This window comes from Myotis nattereri (assembly GCF_964212035.1).
Source record: "Myotis nattereri genome assembly, chromosome: 9".
Classification (NCBI taxonomy): Eukaryota; Metazoa; Chordata; class Mammalia; order Chiroptera; family Vespertilionidae; genus Myotis; species Myotis nattereri.
Genome location: NC_138084.1, coordinates 46575328 through 46590059, shown reverse-complemented (window position 1 = coordinate 46590059; position 14732 = coordinate 46575328). Strand labels below are relative to the sequence as shown.

Here is a 14732-nt window from a genome sequence, read left to right as displayed (position 1 = left end):
GTGAGGTGGCCTTTTGGCGGCAGGCTCTGTTCTGGGCACTGATGGTGCGGAGACAAATCGGACATGGTTCCTATTCCAAAGGAGGATTAGCCTGGTGAAGGAGCAAAATCTCAAGAAGTGACTAATACAATGAGAGAAGTCTTATAAAAGAGGCTGTGCCGCACTCTGAGGGTACAGGGAGGAATGACTAAATTGCCCTTGGCTGCTAGCAGGTATCAGAGGAGCGCTGATTTTCCTTCAGGGCCCCCTGTGACTATCCTCCTGACAGCCTTCATGTCTCTCCTACAGGGGATGCCAGAACAGTGGGCCCGCTTGCTTCAAACATCAAATATCACTAAGTCGGAGCAGAAGAAAAACCCGCAGGCTGTGCTGGATGTATTAGAATTCTATAACTCCAAGAAGACCTCCAACAGCCAGAAGTACATGAGCTTTACAGGTACAAGATTGTGAACAGGGCAGCCTGGGAAAAAGGATTTTCTTGTGGGTGGAAAAGAGCCCCCTGCCTGTTGGCCTGGGGTGAGAGAAGAAAGTATTGGAAGGAGTGGAGATGGTACTTTCACTAAGACAGGGTTAGCCAAGGCAATGGGTTTTGCATCAAACTTGAGTCTTTACTCTGAAACTGCTCATTTAAAAAATGTGACATGTAAAGACATACACTTTGTGCTAGAAGATCTCACTTCTGACACTCACTAGCCTTTAACTGTCACTTCATTTCTTTGAGCCTCAAAATGGGAGTAATAATTCCTATCTCTGGAGGTTGTAGTGAGGAAAAAATGAGCTCATTGATGCAAAAGTCCTTCATGGGTTATAAATGACACCATGGAAATGTAGCTGTCATTATCATCAGTATCTTTAATATTGTTAAGTTAATTTAATAACACATTTAATGTATATCTTTTAAGTAGGCAAGCCCAATTTCTTCATTAAGGAACTGATTTTTATCAGTCAAGTGAAAAACAGGTCTGTAATAATAAATGTGCTTTAGATGTACTCCCTATATAAGGGACTATGTTTTTCAGGGTTGTCCTTTATAGCAGAATTGAGATTAGAAGCCAGGTCCTCTAATCCTCTACCAGCACCCTTTAAGTTTACTACTTGCCTCTAGTAACTTCATTTGGAGAACCTCTTTTTATAGTAGAGAAATTTTCTTTTCCTAGACAAGTCATGAGAAGGCCTACATTTCTGGAGACTTACCTTTTGTATAGCATCTTAGGATGTTAGAGCAAGAAATAGCCCTAGTATGTATATCACTTCCAGTTCCCCATGTTTTGCAGACAAAGCCAAAAAAGGCTTTTCTGATGTGTCTGATTTAGTGGCAGAGCTGGTCTCTTACCTCCGAGTTCAGTGCTCTTTCCAGAGTCCATGCTGTCTTTTTCGAAGGGCAGTATTACTGGGGAAGGTGAGAACCAGGATGAACTAGCCAATTTTGAAGGATGCTTTCCCAGCAAGTATCTGGCTTGTATCAAAGGGCACAGATGGCGAGGATGACAGACTGCAGCTTCGCTCATGCTGCCATGGTGGTGCCCAGGAGAGGGTCATGCGTGTTCCCAGCAGTATTTCCTTCTTCACGTCTGGCCCCGCTGGGTCTGTCTTACTTCTCGCATTGGAGGACTGGGGCATTCCAAGGAGGAATTGGGGTTGAGGGGTGGTGTGGGGCGAATTTTCTACGCAGGAGATTAGAGCTTGTGTTTTAGGGATTTTGTTGTGGAGATATAAGATTAGAGCTGGCTTTGAAAGCCTCAGCTTCAAAGTCTTTGGAAGACTTTTTGTTTTATGTTTACATGTGTGTAGATGTAGACAAGTGCCATATATGTATATGGAAGCGTAGCTCTGTGGGTTTGCATATATTTGGAATCAAAGCCCACTTAAGTATTCATGAATGAATGCTTATACAATCCAGGTAATTGTGTGTATGCTCATCTATGTGTGCATATGTGAGTAACATTGAGTACAGGTATATGTGTGTGTACACATGCATGTGCATGCAGGATTTTTAATTTTCTAGAAGTTGAAGACCAGGACCAACTCCAGGCAAACTTTTATGTTTGGCATGGTTTATTTTTAAAGTCATCTTTCTCCTTTTTCTGTTTCCTCTCTTCTCATACTATTATGCTAACACTATCTCAATCTGTATATGCTTGTATATGAGTGATCTCATTTGATTCTCATCATGGCCTTGTAGGATTGGTAGGGCAAGGATTATTATCCCTAGTTTACAGACTCAGAGAAATGAATTAGGCTTAGAGAAACTAAGTGAATTGCTTTGGGTGATTCAACTGATATTTGATGGAAGTGTGTTTTAAATTCGGGTCTTTCAGTCCATTGCGGTTTATAACCCAAGCATAATCTTCCAAGCCAATTTTTGTCAACTTTTCTATTTTTTTCAGCATTTTATTTTCTGTGCTGATTAACAAAAAGTAGTGTAGGGAGTTTAGCTCTACGTTGCCAGTGATTTATGTAATCTTTTTTAAAAATATATTTTTTATTGATTTCAGAGAGGAAGGGAGAGGAAGGGAGAGATAGAAACATCAATGATGAGAGAGAATCACTGAATGGCTGCCTCCTGCATGCCCCCCACTGGTAATTGAACCTGCAATCTGGGCCCTTGACCAGAATCGAACCCGAGACCCTTCAGTCCATAGGCCAACATTCTATCCACTAAGCCAAACAGGCTAGGGTGATTTATGTAATCTTGAACCTGTTTCTTTTCTCTGAACCTTAGATTCCTCATTGGTAAAATGAAGGGATTGGAAGTCCTCTCTGCTCTGTCGTTCTGTGCTGTGGAATTTGATTTTGATATGTAGACATGGTACATCTCAGTTAAAAGGAGCAATGCTTACTTGTTTCTTATATGGACCAGATATATTTATTATCAGAACACCCAGTCCTCAAAAACACTAGCATCAGGTTGGGGTTGTGCAGTGAGGACGTAGTATTGTGCTTTGTTTTGCCCTAAGCTGATGTTCTTTTGGACAAAAAGAACCAGTGAGTTATGTTTAAAGTACATCCTGAATTGGTTTCACCAGAGTACAGCTGGCTATTCAGGGTTTGTTTTAAGAACATTTTGTCATAGCTTTTGGGTCCATTATTTGTCATAGGACAGAAGAAGTACTACCTGGCACTTTCTTATATAATGGGAATTGGGGTCTTGGACATTCTCTGGGCTTTGTTCTTGGTGAGGAATGTATTGGATTTGGTAGAATATTTTTCCTCTTTAATTCCAGAAAAGTCACTTGAACCAGCAAAGTCACTTTCTTCTTGGGTCTTTAGGAATTAAAGAATAAAGCCAAATGCAGTACTTGGTCTTTAAACTTATTTTCTTGCTAAAATCTCCATTGAGTGTATGTTTCATATTTCATTAAATCTAAGATATCACTGATTTTAAGAGGCATCATTATTTTATATACCACTAAAGAAAAAAGGTTGCCAATTAAAATAGGAAATGCGCCCTGGCTGGGTGGCTCATTTGGTTGGAACATCATCCTGCACACCAAAAGGGTGTGGGTTTGACCCCCAGTCAAGGTGCGTACAGGAAGCCACTGATCGATGTTTCTCACATAGGTATTTCTCTCCCTCTCTCTCTCTCTCTCATTTCCTCTCTCTCTAAAAATCTAAAAATATATCCTTGGGTGAGGAATTAAGAAAAAAAGCCTTTATAGGACACATCTCTGTTTTAGAAATGTTAATGTGAAAAAACGTACATCTCAGAATCAGTGAAATATGGTAATTACCTTACTGTGGAAGCTTGAATCTATTATTAGAAACAAGATTCTGCCTTTAATTAGACTTGACATGATTAATGCCTCTCATTTCCTGAGCCTTCGTCTTTCTTTCCCTGTGGGGAATAGACATGAATGTGGAGGATCCTTTCTAGAAGCCCAAGCTGCAGGCTGGTCATAATTTGTCATGGGTGCTCAGGACAACCCGGCCATGAATCCTCTTTCTTTTAAATTCAGGCCTGATGACGATAGAGTTGCTGATGTGGATACAGTTCTATCATAGTATTTAGAGTTTGACCAGAATTCAGATCTTGACTCCTATTTAACAACTGTGTGTACCCTGGGCAGATTACTTAACATCTCTGAACCTCAGTTTCCAAATCTATAAAAGGAAACATAATAAGAGCACTTGGAAATCTATTGAGGATAAGGGAGGTAATGTGTATAATGTGCCTAGCATGGTATTGGGCCCATAGTACCAGGAATACTGTTGTCGTTCTCTGAGCCTGGCAAGGGCTTGACTGGCTAGGCCTCCTTAGCTCTCAAGAACAGATGCACTGTAATCGTTTACTGACTGAGTCCCTGGTCTCTTTTCCTTTGCAGATAAATTAGCTGAGGATTATAATTCTTCTAACACTTTGGTAAGTCTTCATTTCCTCTATTCTGATCCGGGCAGGTGTGGTGGTTAGGGATCGAAGACAGTGTGGCAGATGCGGAGCCTGGGCTGGGAGGCCCTCATCTTGGCCACTCCCACACTCTGGGCCTCAGAGTCCCTGTCTGCACAGGGAACTGCAAAGGAATTGGACTCAATCAGTAGATACCCCTTCCAGCTTAAAAAAATTTGTTTTAATGTTCTAGAAATCCTAACCTTGGAACCAGAAGAACTGGCTTTTAGGCTCAGTTTTTCATTTGCCTTTTAAAGCCAGTATCTGAGCTTGAGTTTTTTAATCGATAAAAAGAGGATGACATACTTTGCTTTACCTGGACACGTCTTCGAAAACCTGAATTTAGAAGAGAAGTCCCTCTCTTTGGTTTGGGTATACAAAACCAGGATTAGGCCTGATTGTTGAGGGCAGCATATTCTGTCCATTTAAGGCAGTGGTTCTCAACCTTCTGGCCCTGAACAGTTCCTCGTGTTGTGACCCAACCATAAAATTATTTTCGTTGCTATTTCGTAACTGTAATGTTGCTACTGTTATGAATCGTAATGTAAATATCTGATATGCAGGATAGTCTTAGGCGACCCCTGTGAAAGGGTCGTTCGACCGCCATAGTGGTCGCGACCCACAGGTTGAGAACCGCTGATTTAAGGTGTCCCCTGAAGTTGTAGTGAATGCCCTGTCATAGGAAGGGCTGGAGAGTAAAACTCAATAACTTCAAAGATCCCTCTGCCTCTTCCAGCTTACAAGTTCTATTTTCCAGAGCAAGTAAAATATGTTGATATGTTTGAAAGGGTCTTTAAATAGTAAGCTGTTATCATATATATATATATGATAACTGCTGTTCTTTACAACCTGATGCTGTCTATGTACAGAGGTGGTTATGTCATATTGATCTGCTAAACACTTGCAAAACCCCTACTCTGTGCCATGTCTTGTGGAGAGGTGGCAATATGGGCATGAATCCGACATTGTCCCAATGTCCGATATAATCTCCCAGTCTTGTGAGGGACATGAAGACGACAGTCAACAGTTACAGTGCTGTGTGCTGGAAGTTTATGGGTCCCAGGGGTTAGGTCTGGTTTGCTTATTGCTGTATGCATGGCATCTGGCAGGTAACCACTTACTGAATGAAACTGGATGTATAAGGAAAGTTTCTTGATGAGAGTCTGAGCTAAATGAGTTAGTTGTCTAGGGTGTAAGAATTAAAAAGAGATGAGAGTATTCCAGACAGAGACGGAATAAATAGAATGTGTCAAGACAAGGGCTCGCAAGCTATGCTTGGTAGTTTGTGTGGCTGGCATGTGAAGGGTGAAGGGACTAGAAGTGGGTGACAAGGAGGAGTGGTCAGCAGGTCCGATCCTGTAGGAGTTTTAATCTATCTTAAAGGCAATGAGAAGCTCTTGAAGAATTTTAAGCAGGAAAGTAGTAAGTTCTAACAGTGTCGAGTCATCGTTGAAATAGTTTGAACCGTGTTTCCAGGAGTGCGGATTGGTTTACCCTGAGTCATTTATCCTGTCATCATTTGTAAAAAATGTTCACCTGTCCAGTGCCTAATAGCACACTCAGTCCTTTCTTATTTACTACTTCTTTTAATCCTCACGGGTGCTTGATGAGGTCAGTTATTATTTTTGCTTTATCGTTGATAAAACTGAACTTGAGAAGGGTTGATGGCAATAGGTATCAGATTCCCAGTCTGCGTTGCTTTCCCCTATTCACTCTTTCATCAAATGGAAGATATATAATTAAAAGATGGGGAAGCATTTGCAAATGTTAAGATCGTTGGGAGGTTCTTACCACTGTTGAATAGTGAATTATTGGAGAAAGCTGAGCGGTGCTTTGTGGTTCATATATCTTTGTTCTTATGGGAGGAGTGGCAGCTCTCATATATTGAGTGGCTGATATGTGCCAGGCACTGTGCTAATAATTAGACCTCACAATTACCTTGTGAAGAAAGTATTTTTATTCCTGTTTCACAGGTAGAAAAACAGTTTCCTGGAGACTCAGAATTAGCTATTATGGCAGAACCAGATTAGAACTAGGGTCTTCTGAGTGCTGTTCCAGGGTTCTTTTCTCACCGAGGCAGGGAACTGAGAAAGAAGATGGCAGAGAGGTCTTATAAAGGAGACTTCAGTAAAGCCATAGCGGGTTGTTCATTAGTGAGGAGGAGGAGGGGCCCTGGGGCTCAGGCCATATGGCAGAGAGGATAACACCTGCTTGCTGAAAACCTGTACTGGTTTCGTAGCTACAATTAAAGCCATTCAGGCCGTCAAGGACATTTTCTCTCCCGATTCAGAACATTTGTCCCTGTGGCTCAGTACACGGTATCCTTGCTAGTTTTACCTGAGGGATATGGTTTCTATTGTGGTAGCATGTCATTATTTCCCATATTGGTTTCATACAAGTCATTTCATTTGATTTGTGAAATAATTGGACAGGATTGTAATCCCCATAACACAGGTTAAGAAATTGAGACTCAGAGAAATTAAATGACTTGCTCCCTACCCTTGAATGAGCTAATAGTGGAAACCAATGCAGAATTCAGTTCCCCTGATTATTCATTTATTCCTCCATAAAATAAATATTTACTTAGCACCTCCTTTGTGCCAAGGTGTTCGTGATACAAAAATGAATATGCACTATCTCAGTCCTTGAGGGAAAAATTAACAGCAGACTATAGGGAGAAAGGCTGCAAGAGAGGTATAAATAATGTACATTGGGGGTCATATTTGATGGAGTGATTTATTCTGCCGAGTAGTACAGAGAAGTGTGAACAGAGTTGTTGGGACTGAATGATTTGTTCATTTAATAGACATGATTATTAAGGGCTTCTGGCTCTAAAATTTTATTTGTGGCATTGGTCTGAGATCTCAGATGGTATGCCTTGTAGTTCCTGAATTCTCATTTATAAAATGAACACCTACGGTGTGATAGATTGGGGAGTCAAAGAATGGTAAGGTCTTTGCTCTTGATCTCACAAATTCGTGAGGAAACAGGACACATAAACAAGGATTTATAAAATAGTGTCAGGTAAACACAGGTAATGATACCAGGCAGAGAAAAGGGCAATGCTTTTTTAAAAACTTTTTATTTACTTATTGTGAGAGAGACATCGATTTGTTGTTCTACTTATTTGTGCATTCATTGGTCGCTTCTTATATGTGCCCTGAACAGGGATCTAACTGGCAACAGTGGCATATCGAGACAGCACTCTTACCAACTGAGCTACCTGGAAGGACAGTGCTTTCTTATCGGAGGTGGCATGAGCAAAAACCAAGTTGAGGATCCATCATTTCAGACCAAAGAACTTGGACTTAGGGCTGGAGCTAAGGGATATTTTAAATAGGAGAATGGTATAGTTTGATGTACATTTTAGTCTAATCTAACAACATCTTAGAGGATAAAAAAGAATTATTAGAAATTAAAAAATATTATTAGGTAAATAAGTTCACAAGGATTAAAAGCCAAATACATCTAAGAGCGAATTAATGATAAAAACTATAAAAAAGATGGAAAATCGAGAATAAAGGACACAGAGGGTTTAGGCAATGAGATTCAAGAAGATTCAGAGAACGGAGGCATTAGAGTAAAAAATAATCAAAGGAAGAAATTGGAACCCTCATAATTGCTGGTGGGAGTGTACAATGGGGCAGCCTCTGTGGAAAAGTCTGGCAGTTCCTCAAAAGGATAAGCATCGAGTTACCAGCTGACCTCGAAGTTCCACTCCTCAGTATATATCCAATAGAAATAAAAACATACATTCACACAAAAATGGGTGCGTGAATGTTCATATGAGCATTATTCATAATAGCCCCAAAGGGAAACAATCCAAATGCCCATCAATTGATGAATGGATTTTTAAAAAAGTATTATATTAATACAATGGACTATTATTTAGACAAAAAGGAATGTAGTACTGATAATGCCACAATTTGGATGAACCTTGTAAACTTTATGCTAACAAAAAGAAGCTAAATACAAAAGACTGTATGTTGTATGAGTCTTTTTATTTATTTAACTAAAAGCCCAGTGCATGGATTTGTGAACATTGAAAGGAAATTAATAAGAAGAAATATTTTAGAGACTGGGGAGGGACCACGGGAGGTTGGCTCCAGGGCATGTCCAGCCCATCTCACCCAGTCCCAATCAGCCAGACCCCAGCAGCAAGCTAACCTACCGGTTGGAGCATCTGCCCCCTGGTGGTCAGTGCACATCATAGTGACTGATCAAACGGTCAGACACGTAGCGTATTAGGCTTTTATATATATAGATTATAGGGAAGGATTAACCACATAGAACCAAAACATCTAGAGTGGAGTTTAAACTCTCATAGATTATCTTGTTACGACTATACCTGAAATGGTTAATTTTGACTGTTTCCTCTTCTAAAATGTAAGGCATAGACCAGGGACTTTATTTTGTTCTTCATTGGCTTTTTAAAAAACAGAGGTTTGTGGTCATTAGTCAGAATGATAATTTAATTGATTCCTTATATCTTCCTAGCTCCTTACTGTGTACAAAGAGTTCTTATACCCACCTCACTTCATTGCATTCTCTTAGGGCCCCTCTAAGAATTTTAATTTCTAAGAATTCTTTTTTATCCTCCAAGATGTTGTTAGTTTAGACTAAAATGCACATCCAACTAGGTAGGCAGAGAGTGCTGTCATTATCCCCATTTTAGAGATGAGAAATGTGTGGCTTAGAGTAGGACAGCCTTGCCCAGGGACACAGGGATAAGAAATAAAAATTTGGGACAAAAACCTGTAGCTCTGATTCTGATAGTTGTTAATACTACCACCCAAAGCTTTCACCTGGGAAAACAGAATGTTTTGCTAAGGAAGATGATGAAATCTCCTTCTCTACAGAGTTTTAGAGCAAACAAACCTAGTTTTTATAATGTACATCAGGGTGCCCCAAGGCAACAACCCGATGTGAAGAGGCAGCCAACTTAATTCCCATTTTGGATTTCTGGTTAAAGTTTGTTGAGAGGAATAGTGGGGAGAAAAGAAATTAGAATAGCCCTAACTGGTTTGGCTCAGTGGATAGAGCGTTAGCCTGCGCACTAAAGGGTCCCAGGTTCAATTCTGGTCAAGGGCATGTACCTGGGTTGCGGGCACATCCCCAGTAGGGGGTGTGCAGGAGGCAGCTGATTGATGTCTCATTGATGTTTCTACCTCTCTATCCCTCTCCCTTCCTTTCTGTACAAAATCAATAAAATATATTTTGTAAAAAGAAATTAGAATAGAAAAATACCAAAATATATGTTTTGAGCCCTGGCTGGTGTTGCTTAGTGGTTAGAGAGTCAGCCTGTGGACTGAAGGGTCTCAGATTTGATTCCGGGTCAAAGGTGCATATCTGGGTTGCAGGTCCGATCCGATCCCCGGCCCTGTGTTGAGGCTCAGTCGGGAGGTAGTCAATTGATGTTTCTCTCTTTTTCTCTCTTTCTCTCCCTTCCTCCCTTTCTTCTACTCTCTCTAAGAAAAAAATCAATGGGAAAAAGATCCTTGGGTGAGGATTAAATCCCCCCCCCACACACACAAATATATATATATATATATATATATATATATATATATATATATATATACATACTTTGACAGGGAAAGAACCTCTATTGGATTGTAGGACTGAAAGTGACTTATTATAATTATACTGCTACTTTTCACCACATTCCTCAAGTGATAAAACTTGAGACTGAAAGGATAAATTCATTGCTTATGGTGACCAAAGCTTGTTGCTTACATGTGCCCAGCACTGAAAGTTTTTAAGTCATGCCCAGTACCCGAGGTCCTGTTGAAAATATGAGATAACTAGTTTTGCTTACCTTAGTATGTCACATGTGGTAAAGGCCAGCCTGCCACATGGTAACAGTACCTCTAGTCTACTATTCCTCTAGGGAAGTTTTCCACCTATCCCCTGTCATTCTGATCCCCTACTGTCCTCTCTCTAGAGGCCCCAAATGGCAGGCAAAAGGGAAACTCACCCTCTGTCTCCTGTATTCGATGATGAGCTGCTTCAGGACATAGGCCACCCTTTTCATCTTTGTATCTTTATGTCAACAGTATCCATCACAGTATCTGACCGAGCACAGAGTCAGTGCCCTGAAAATATCGGACACTGTTGAATTATGTCTATATGTATTAAAATATCTCTATTGCCTCTTCAGTCCTATGCTGTGATCATTTAGTCTCCAACAAACATCTCAGGTTTTGGAGCTATTTTGTCTCATATCTGTGGTATAAACAGCAATGGTATGATATTTTTGCCTGGACCTGCCCCCAAACATGCTGTTCTTGGCCCAGCTTTGTTACAGTTTGCAAGTGAAAATCACGTTGCTGAGATTATAGCAGATCCAACCAGTCATGCTGGTAAGGTTCATTCCAGGACCAGTGAGATGGATAGTAGCCAGTCTTGGGAGAAACTCATTGTTCTCTTGAGACAAGGGGCTCCTGAGGTTCTGTATCTGCAGGTTGAGGCGAGGGCACCTGTGGACATAATGGGTGTGCGATAGGTTTTGGTAAAGAAAGGAAAAGGAGAGGCAAGCGCCTGCCTGGATTTCCATTAACCATATCAGAAAGGAGTAAGGAATATAATGATAAACTTTGTAGAATTCCCAACTTCTCATCCCTTCTCTACATTTCGTATTTTATTACCCGTTCGGTGTGGAGAGTAAAATTTATAGACTAAGAAGGAGCTACATGCTTGTCTTCGGGGTCTGGATTGGGGAAGGCAGGTAGGAGAAGTGTAACCTGGCTTCCCAATCCCCATTTGGCTTTGGATGGGAGGAAGGGACTGAGTGGATAGTGGTAACTGGAAGAGAGGGCAGCCGGCTGAGTTCCTTACTGGCTGCACAACGGCGAAGAGCTCGGAGGCTGCTGTGGGTTTCTGAGGGGGTGTCAGGATGAGGTTTCTTTGGTGAGGGGTGGGGAGATTTCGATCCTGGTATCTTAAAGCTGGACCTGATGAGTCTGGCTTTTTCTCCGCTGTTCAGAATGTGAAGACTGTGTCTGAGACCCCCGCAGTGCCACCAGTCTCAGAAGATGAAGACGATGATGATGATGCTACCCCACCTCCAGTGATTGCTCCACGCCCAGAGCACACAAAATCTGTGAGTCTTTGTTATTGAAGTTTGGAGGGGGAGGGGGAGGCTGATGCTTGGGGCTTAGAGGTTTTATACTCGGGTAGTGGTCCTTAGATTTAGGAGTTGGTGAGATCACTGAGCCAATTTGATTGAAAGGTACTTTCTTTATGATTAAAGACAATAAGTTGTATATATATTTATCATAGGTTTGCAGATAGCGCCAAAATGTCCTAAATAATTGGTGTATATACCAACCCAGCCCTCGTTAACTTAGTCTGTTCTCCACAGACAGGAAGATATGCAGAATTAATGTTGCTTAGTGCAGGACTAACATAAATTATTCCCGTCTCCTGGGAAGCAACAAATTAGCCGGCTGCAGATCTTTTCTTCTCTGTTAAATGTGCAGCATTCAGCCTCTTAGAACATCATTGATGATACTGAAAGACCCAAGAGAGTTGATAAATATGTTAGTGCTATTAATATGCTGGATATCCGGATGCCTGATATTGGCAGTGATTTTTATTTAACTTCCTAGGAGGTTCTTCCATCCATCTCAGAATAGCCACAGTCCTTCTGCCCTCTCTTTGACAACAGGGGCTCATGCCTTTTACTTAATTTAGCTTCAGTGAGCACTGACCTATTATCAGACGATACTCTGCTAGTGTGTGTGTGTGTGTGTGTGTGTGTGTGTATGTGTGTGTGTATATATATATATATATATATATATATATTTTAACTTGGACTTTTTTTTATGACAAGAGCTTTGTAATGAAAGAACAATCTAGGGCTTAAACTCTGTGATAATACAAAAAAGGCTGCCTTTGGGTTAAGCATTCAGGGAGGTGTTTAAGCAGAAGTTGGTTGGCTGACTGTGGGAGATGCTGTGGAGGAAATTCAAGGGGATCAGATGGCCTTTTAGGATAAGGATTTATAATCTGGAGTCACCCTTTCTGTAGGTCCTCATAGCAATCATTTCTATAAAGGCACTGATAATTCCCAATTTATAGAAAAAGAAGCTGAGATTTGGAAAGGTAAATTGATCTACCTAAAGCCTCTTGGTAACCAAAAGAGCCAGGATTGAAAGCAGGTAATTTATTCTAAATCCAGGCTGCTTTCCACCATAGCACAGTGGCCTTTTTGTGTATGCAGGTCTGTGCTGGGAGCCAGAGAAGGAGACTATTAGAGAAGGAAAAGGCAGGGTTTGTACCCTCAATGAGCCATATCAGGAGAACCGAACAAGAAGGACAAGGCATGCCCAGCCGGTGTGGCTCAGGGGTTGAGCATCGACCCATGAACCAGTCAGGGCATATGCCCTGGTTGTAGGCTTGATCCCCAGTGTGGGGCATGCAGGAGGCAGCCGATCAATGCATCTCATCATTGATGTCTCCCCCCCACACTATTTGGAAAATAAAAAATGACAGGGCGTGGAAGTGCAGGCCTGAGGTGCCAGGGATATTCTTTGTCTATAGGTAGAGATAGAAATTGAAGAAATCATTACGCTAGAAGTCAGGAAAGAAGCTCTAGCCTCTGATCTCAATGTCTTCACTTAAGTTCTTTCCCATTTGCACCTATTCAAGTCCTGTCTGTCCTTCAAGATCCAGCTGAAGAACCCCACTTATTGATTCATTGATTCATGAAACATGCATCTAAATGCATGCTTTTTGTTAGGAACTGCTTCGATACAGAAACTCAGGGATGAATGACACATTCACTGTCTTCAGAGAGCTTGTAGACTAGCCAAAAGACAGTTGTGATATTTTTATGAAAAAAATCTGATAAATGCCTAAAATGATCTTCTGGGAAAGGGAATATAAGTTATCTAAACCTCAGTAGTATATAGTTTGCTCACTTTTAAATGACATTTATCCCTTTCAGCCTTGTAGTTACGTTTTCACAAGATTTAATTCACAAGAGGATGGGGCAGCATTTTGTACAGCCAGGCAAAGATTCTCAGTAAATGTTTGTTAAATAAATGAATAGGAAATATAATAGAATTAGCAAAATTTTAAAAGCTCAGTATCTGTTGGGTATGATTTTAATAATTTTACATTTGCATTTAAAACTAACTTGGCTTATTCACAATAGCCAAAAGGTAGAAATAACTTAGGTGTCCATTGGTGGGTGAATGAGGCACCCAGAGTTGGGAAATTCTGGAAAGTGGAGTGGTGGCTGCCACTCTCATGGGTACTGAATCTTATTTTGGCAAGATGAAAAGAGTTCATGGTGGATGGTGGGGATAGTTATAGAACTATGTTAATTAATTTATTCCTACAACAACCCCATAAAATAGGTATCATTAGTATCACCATTTCATAAATGAGGAAACGGAAGCACAGAGAAGCTAAGTAACCTGCCCAAGGTCATACAAATGGTAAAAATAAGAGTTGGGATTTAAGCCCAGGCAGTCAGATTCTTGAGTCTGTGGTCTAAATGACTACATCCTATTGCTTCGTCAACAAGAACAGTTGTAGTTCCTCCTCTGCAAGGGTTTAGGATTTAAAGAGGGAGCAGCTCAAAAGAGATAATGTTGTATTAGTGCAAAGTGCTGTGCAAATACAAGATATTCATTTCAGCTTGGGGAAGAATAGAATTTTGAGATGAAGGGGATTCCCATCCAATGATAGAATTTCCTTTAAATCATTTCTGTTGAGAGTTGTCTAACCTGTATTGAATATCGTCATTGTTCAGACTCTCACTAACCCTTGCCGTGTATACTGAGAGCAAGGAGGGCCATTCCAACCACAGAGGATAGGCCTGGCACAGAGGAGGAGGGACATAGATTTTGACCTGGGAGAACGAATGAGTTTGTTGGGATTTGTTTTTCTGTGGATGTTCTAACGCACATTTAAGAGAGGCTCCTGAGCTTCGCTATGCTAACAGAGGCTGGCCTTGTCCAATTCTTATTCCAACAATGCAGGTCTACACACGGTCTGTGATTGAACCACTTCCTGTTACTCCAACTCGGGATGTGGCTACATCTCCCATTTCACCTACGGAGAGTAATACCACTCCTCCAGATGCTCTGACCCGGAATACCGAGAAGCAGAAGAAGAAGCCTAAAATGTCTGATGAAGAGATCTTGGAGAAATTACGTAAGCACTTTGTAGCTTTTTGAACCTTCCTCTGCTATATGATTGGTTGAGCACAAAGACAGAATTTTGTTGCTGTCAAGATCTCCGTCCTAGGCTTGCTGTATGTGGCTGGCTAGCTATGCTGGATATCTTAGCCATAAACTGTGCTTCTCTTCACCCTACCCTTGTTCCCACCTCCTCT

At 41.0% G+C, this 14732-nt stretch overlaps 1 protein-coding gene across 2 annotated transcripts in view; it reads left to right on the top strand.

The window, feature by feature from the left end:
* The window catches only part of PAK1 (p21 (RAC1) activated kinase 1), a 126227-nt gene that overhangs the window by 84712 nt on the left and 26783 nt on the right, over nt 1-14732 (top strand). For both annotated transcript variants that reach the window (XM_081100077.1, XM_081100076.1), the window contains exons 4-7: nt 289-436; nt 4323-4360; nt 11370-11486; nt 14377-14551. In XM_081100077.1, coding sequence (XP_080956203.1) covers nt 289-436; nt 4323-4360; nt 11370-11486; nt 14377-14551 — 478 coding nt within the window. The remainder of the gene's footprint in view (nt 1-288; nt 437-4322; nt 4361-11369; nt 11487-14376; nt 14552-14732) is intronic.